Genomic DNA, 6,999 nt, shown 5'->3' with positions numbered 1-6,999 from the left:
TCTTTTTGGGTTGTATTGGTTAGGTATCTGACTCAGACTCCGAAGTTAAGCGAGCTTGGGCAAGAGTAATTCTAGGATGGGTGACCTCTTGGGAAGTACTCTTGCCTAGGACTTTAACATGGTATCAGAGCTAAGCACGCCATGGCCCGCGTTCGTATCCCGTGAGAAGCAGCCCCAGAATGGGCAGGGTGGGTGTCAGAGTGGTTCCGTCCACTCTTGTTAGAGTTTGTGGTCTGAGTTTGGTACTTGGCTTTCCGCACCTTAAACGGCTAGTCTTTTCGGGTTGTCTTTTCTCTACCGCCTCTCATGGGATTCGGGATTCGAATATGGGACGTGGTGTGCCCAGCTCTGATACCATGACAGCGGCTAACCAATACGCCCAAAAGACCGATCTGTTAGGTGCGGAAAGCTACCGCCTACAAGAGTGGACGAAACCACTCTAACAAAGGGTTCTACTTATGCAATTGTAATATCTGCTATAATTTCTCAACTTGAAATGAAGACCGAAAAAATTGATGTGGCTAACACCATCTATGGTCAATCATCTCATGCAACTTTATAATCATTTTTTCCATACTTGATCACTTTGAATTCAACAAACTTTCTTATCGAATAATTTCTCTATGTTTCTTTCAATACTTGTTTTCAAAGATCTAGCCAACATATAAATCATTATTTTCCACAATGCAAAGCTCAATATTTTTAGTAAGATTATTATGATATATAACATCATTAAACCGATCATCTTTATCTTCTTCACCTAAAAACACATTTATATCTTTGTAACCATCTAATTTAACATCATTTGCACCTAGAAAACCATCACTATAAACCACATTGTTCACTACATCTCATTTGCCATCCATACCTTCCATATTGTCAAACTTAGTATCATTTATGTCATCTGTACCATGGAAATCAATGCCATTTACACCAACTTCTCTACCAACTTTAGGATCATATATATTTTCTCGAACATTTGCATCAATATTTTCTTCAAGAATCTCGTCATTCATATATGCAACTCTTTGGAATCATACTTTGTTCAATGCCATGTAATCTTACATAATGCTGAGGGTTCGAGAATATCCCCTATTGGATGAACACAAGCTTGAGCAATTTCATGCTCATAGTAATTCTGACACCATCAAACAAATTCATCTTTTCCAAATACAACTCGATAATTTTTTGCTCACTCGATGCAACAAAAATACAATACAGATTAGTCTTATCCTCCACATTGAAGTCTTGATTGGTGTCACATTCATCCCGGACCCTACTCTTATTCACGATTTGATTAACTCTTATATCTCATCTTGTCGTACCTTGTCTCTTAAACAACAAAGAAGCAGAAATCTTTTGCATACCTAGAAGGTGCACATCACGAAGTGATAAGTTATGACCAAAACTCTCTAATTAGAGAGAATTTTGGTAAAAAAACTAGGATTTTAGGAGAAAAGGAAACTCAATTTATTCCAACACATGGAGAGATAATAGGAGAAAAAATAGGAAAAATGAGAGATTTTTGGCTGACCTTTGGTACTTATGATATCAATATCTCTCAAAATATATATCAGAATCACAAATAGTTTATTGTTCTAGAAACTAAACTCAAAGTTATTTAAATTGAAACCTAATTTGACATAAAAACTTCATTATTGAATCTTTTAAGACTTCTTGATTTGTTTCGTTCTATAGTTTGACCCTTGCTGACTCCAATGCAAATATCTCCTTAAATATAGACTAGAGTGACAAGAAATTTTCTCCTTCTAAAAATAGACTTCTTTCATTCAAATATAATTTTTTTTATAAAAAATATATATACTTTTAGAGAAATAATTTGATAGATTTTGGACTCTTTAATCATGCCGAACTGAGTACTTTTTCTTTTTAGCCAATATGACTATTGACTCTTCCGAGATTGTTATCTCCCTATAGAAAACTTGGATTGAGAATTGGTTGGGTAGGTAAGAAAATAGGCTTACAATATTTATTTTGATATATAATTCTCCATATAAAATCTCGTTCTTGATGGTATAAAATGGCTCGAAAATTGAATCTTTTTGTCGCTGCTCGAACCTTTCTTTTAGTCTGACCTTTGCTAATTCAATTATCAATTTCTCTTTGTAGAAAACTTCGATTGTCAAACTTCTCTTTGCATTAGAAATTCAACTCGAATATCTTTCTGTCAATATATAATTTGAAATATGAAAAGTTTAGTATGGAGGTGCGAATGCTAAGAATACTAGGACAAGAAAGAAAAAAAATAGAATACAAAGCTAAACTATTAGAGATGATCGATCAAAACATGATCACATTATTTGTGTTGACCAAGTCAACTCATAGAATCCACTCAGATACCATGTTAAATTTCTGGAAAAGAAAAATAATTCACTAACTTGTTGTAATTTGAATACATGAGTCTTTATTTATTATAGAGGAAGCAAGTAGAATCCAATTACAATTAAACTACCCTTGTCCCAGTTACACCCAAAGTCAAACACTGAAATATAAGTCTTAAAACAAGTGAACAATTAAATATAAATAGAAGACTAACATAACTAAAACATATTTTAACTTAGAGTCTTTTGTGAGACCTCTTTCTCTTAGACTCTTGTAAGACTTCGCCATATTAATTTTGGCTCTGTGATACTTCTTACTGTGAGAATCATGTTAAACTGTACCATAGTTACTTTTCAACCATAAACATGCATGGCCACCAAAATTTAATCAACAAACAAGTGTGACATTATTGTCCTTTGTTGCCATCAACATCCTCTGCTTTATTCATACCAGATCATAGGTGAGTGTATGCACAAATCATTTCAGCTGGGAGAAGACGACGATTGCAAGTAGAAGCTGCTCCTTTCTCCAAAAGCTTTTCTCTTCTATGTCCTCTTGATTCTCGTCCATGACGCAATTGATCAGTACCAGAGTTCCTCTTCTCCTCCAACAGACACCGGAGGGAAACGCAGCTGTCATCAGAAACAGAGTGCTTTCAGCAGCCGCGACTGTCATAGGTTGGTACTGATCTATCTATCCCTTTTCTTTTGTTTTCTAGTTTTCCCCAGAATCAAAAGAGTTGACTCTTATTTCGTTAAACCACCGTATCTTTCGATAATTTTGTGTGAGCTTCCACATTACACGATTAAATTCAGGTATATCTCAGTTTGGAGAAAACACCGTGACACTTTTTTACGCTAGCTGTCAAGTTTAGTGAAATTCGTGGTTTGAGAAAGCTTTTTCGTGGCCTTGACACTGGTTTCTCATCTCTCTGTATTGTTCAGTTCAGAACCAAGCGACCTTGGATTTCGCTGGACAAACACTAATTTTAAAACCCAAATCATAGACTTACAAGACCAGTGGTGATTGTAATTTTTGTTTTCCACAGCGTGTCAACAGTTTCCTGTTTATAGAAAAAAAAAAATAAGAGTTTGAACTTGGAAGATCGAGGCCAGTAGCTCTGATTTCTGATACAGCGAATAGCTCTGAAAGTGAAGGCCTAATGCAAATTGACGGGAATACTTGTAATTGTTCATTAGACGATTGTTCACACACCAGGATCTTCGTTGTTGTTGCCGTCATAAAAGGATAGGTTATCTTTTCTGGAGATATTTTATGCAGAATGGTTTCCTTAGTTTGGTCGGAAGCTCCGAGAACATCATCCATAGATCAGAGGCTCCAGTAGCTGCGTAGGAGCCAAATAACTGGTATTTTGAATGAATCTCTGAGGCTTTGTCGGATAATTTAAGAATGTGTGAAGATTCTTTCGTTTCTGTGGCTATTTCACAATTGAAAAACTATAAGCAAATTGGTGTATCGGCCGGAAGAAGATATTTTGCATTTTTTTCCTGGGACGCCTCTGAGCCAGACGTTTGAACTGGTCCCTCCGGTGACTTGCTGAGAAGGAATAAGACCTAGAACTGGTCCCTCAGGTTTCGGTGATGTGGCAAGTTGACTGAGCCACATGGTTGTTTGGGAAATAAGTATTGGAATTCAATATCTTGTAAATAGGATTTTCAAATCCCGTATTTTGGTAAATGTCCCTAGTTTTTTATAGATTGATTTCACGTTGCAGTGTTACTGGTGCTATATCACAGCAACAATGGCTGGGGGGAGCTTGCTGGAAAACGGCCAAATGAAGGAAAAGAGATTGAAGGCCAAGGTCACATTATCCAGTCCAGGGTGGCTGTGGTGGCGGCCGACGATGGTCGGTGCTCTGATGTGGGGATTTCCGTGCTGAAAGATGGCGGTCATGCAGTTGATGCAGCGGTGGCTACGGCCCTTTGTCTCGGAGTAGTCCACCCCATGTCGAGTGGGCTCGGTGGAGGTGGTTTCATGGTCGTCCGCTCTGCTGAGACAGGGCAGGCTCAGGCCTACGATTTCAGAGAGACAGCACCTTTGGCTGCTTCTCGGGTTTGTGACATTGTGGAGAGATACGTTCGATATGAATTTTGAATTAATGTAAAAGGCAACGAAAATCAGAGTACTTTCTTTACCCATTTCCCATTTCTTAACGTGCAGAACATGTACGAGAAAGATCCCACCGCCAAGGCCTACGGTCCACTCTCAGCTGGCGTTCCCGGTGAACTGGCCGGCATCCATGCGGCCTGGCTTCAGCACGGAAGACTACCATGGCGCATTCTCTTCCAGCCTTCAATAAAACTCGCTAGAGACGGCTTTGTGGTCGGTCCTTATCTCGCTTCTATTCTCCTGAAGCAAAAGAAGAAGATCATGGCGGATCCAGGCTTACGGCAAGTGTTTGCTCCCAATGGGAGGTTGCTGAAGTCTAATGATACTTGTTACAATCCTAAGCTGGCAAATACTCTACAAGAGATCTCCCTAAACGGACCCGTTGCTTTCTACAATGGAACTATAGGCGAGAGTTTTGTCAGGGATGTTCAAGCTATTGGAGGGATTCTCACAATGGAGGACTTGAAGGAATACCAGGTGGAAGTAAAGGATGTCATCGCTGCAAACCTCATGGGATACAGTGTTCTAGGCATGCCTCCGCCTTCCAGTGGAACTGTTGGATTAGCCTTGGTGGGTTTTTTCTTTTTCTTTTTCGATCAAATTAAGCGACTTTCTCTCTCAGATATATACAAGTTTTTGATTCCTGTGTACTACGAATCTTGAGTTACAATCAGGTTTTAAACATTTTAGATAGCTACGAGACTGCAGATGCTTCGAAGGCTTCACTGAGTCTTCATCGTCTCATTGAATCACTCAAGCACATGATCGCTCTTCGGATGAACCTTGGAGATCCAAACTTTGTGAACGTTACGGAGGTTGTATTGAGCATGCTTTCTCCCTCTGAAGCTCAACTAATCCGGCAGAAGATACTCGATAACACGACATTTCCTTCTGCTTATTACCTAGCCGAGTAAGGAACTCGATCCATCTTAAATCCTTTTCGGGTCGTTAATCTTTTCGTAGAATGCAAGCTTCTGTATTAGAAATAAGAGCGCTCCTCCTCTGATTGTAATTGCTTCTAAACAGATGGAGCCAGATACGAGATCGCGGTACTAGTCATTTCTGTATTGTTGATTCAGAACGAAATGCTTTGTCGATTACAACTACAGTAAACTATTATTTTGGAGGCGGAGTGCTGTCGCCTTCCACCGGAATCGTGCTTAACAATGAGATGAACGACTTCTCAACACCAACAGAAACAACCTTCGACAGGCTTCCTCCGGCTCCTTCCAATTTCATCGAGCCAAAGAAAAAGCCTCTGTCTTCCATGACTCCTATCATCATCCTCAAGGTACATACACCCTAGATATGAGAGCTTGTGTTCTAACAGGGAAACTGAATTTTTATAAACGTTACGCAAACATGAAATTTAAAGAGTTTCAGGGCAAACAATTAGCCGGAGTCATTGGTGGTAGTGGAGGTTTACACATAACACCAGCGGTGATCCAAGTCTTCCTCAACCATTTCATCCTGGGAATGGAACCGCTTGCAGCTGTTCAACATTCGAGGATCTACCACACGGTTCTTATCTTGCAATGACAATATCTTAATCGAAGACATTAGATGCTATTGTTTACATTGTTTTCACTTGCTGTTGTATGCACTCTCTTGCAGCTGATACCGAACCGAGTTTTGTACGAGAACTGGACTTTGGTGGATGGACAGCACATCGAGCTCGCCGAGGAGAAGAAGCAGTTTCTCGAGGAAAGAGGCCATGCTTTGAAAGCTATTACAGGTGGCGCTGTCTGCCAACTTGTTGTTCAAGATCTGCTGTACCCGATTAAAAAGGAGGACGATGGAGGATTAACTGAAGAGGTGGTCCATGGTATGCTTACTGCTGTAAGTGATCCAAGAAAAGGAGGAATACCAGCAGGCGTTTGAATTGCAAGATAATGTCATATGATCAACAATTTGAACAAAATTCAACAACTAAATCAGGGATGATTCTGGGTCAGGCACTAGATTTACCAGATGAGCGCGTTGTTTCCCGTCTTCTACACGAGCAGAGAAACAAGTAGTGCGCACCAGCACCGGAACTTTGTCGGTGGTTGTATCGGTTGAATACACAGCCCATTTACGGAGCTACCGTTGCAGTCACCAAACGTTACCTTTGACACACCCGAAAAATTTAAGGGAAAGAGAGATCGAGCAGGTTGCTGGAAGCAAATAGCCATGGGAAGATGTTACTATTAGAAAACCGTAATCTTAAATCATAATCCAAAACTTTCATCACGCTTGAATATTAGGATTCGGTATAGATACCTGGATCCATTATGAAATTTTGTCTTTCTGATGTGGAATTACTATGACAAACAGATGAATGGTTTTATGATCTTTCTCAACTAAATTACCTTTATTCCTTCTTTAGCAGTCTATGGGCTTACCAAAATTAGACCACGCCTATACTAAATATAATTGAAAAAATATGTTGCCCAACTTAGGAAACGTGAATTTTCTAACAATCTCCCACTTGGGTTACATATCATTCCGGAATCAAATATATGACAAATTCTTTAGGCGTGTATC

General features: G+C 39.4%; 1 protein-coding gene across 1 annotated transcript; it reads left to right on the top strand.

Annotated features, from left to right (window-relative positions):
• Window positions 1-2,835: 2,835 nt before the first annotated feature.
• On the top strand, window positions 2,836-6,761 carry LOC137956169 (glutathione hydrolase 3-like). The gene is made up of 7 exons (XM_068803541.1): window positions 2,836-3,020; window positions 4,079-4,416; window positions 4,525-5,043; window positions 5,148-5,383; window positions 5,500-5,764; window positions 5,857-5,994; window positions 6,088-6,761. Exons 1-7 carry the CDS (start codon window positions 2,912-2,914, stop codon window positions 6,352-6,354), a joined length of 1,872 nt encoding a protein of 623 aa, XP_068659642.1. The 5' UTR covers window positions 2,836-2,911; the 3' UTR covers window positions 6,355-6,761.
• The last annotated feature ends 238 nt before the right edge of the window (window positions 6,762-6,999 follow it).

This window comes from Aristolochia californica, unplaced genomic scaffold (genome assembly GCF_029961685.1).
Source record: "Aristolochia californica isolate CCGP_79_NKW_82.1479 unplaced genomic scaffold, dmAriCali1.0.hap1 SCAF_2, whole genome shotgun sequence".
Taxonomy (NCBI): Eukaryota; Viridiplantae; Streptophyta; class Magnoliopsida; order Piperales; family Aristolochiaceae; genus Aristolochia; species Aristolochia californica.
This window is presented reverse-complemented; position numbering and strand designations above follow the sequence as displayed.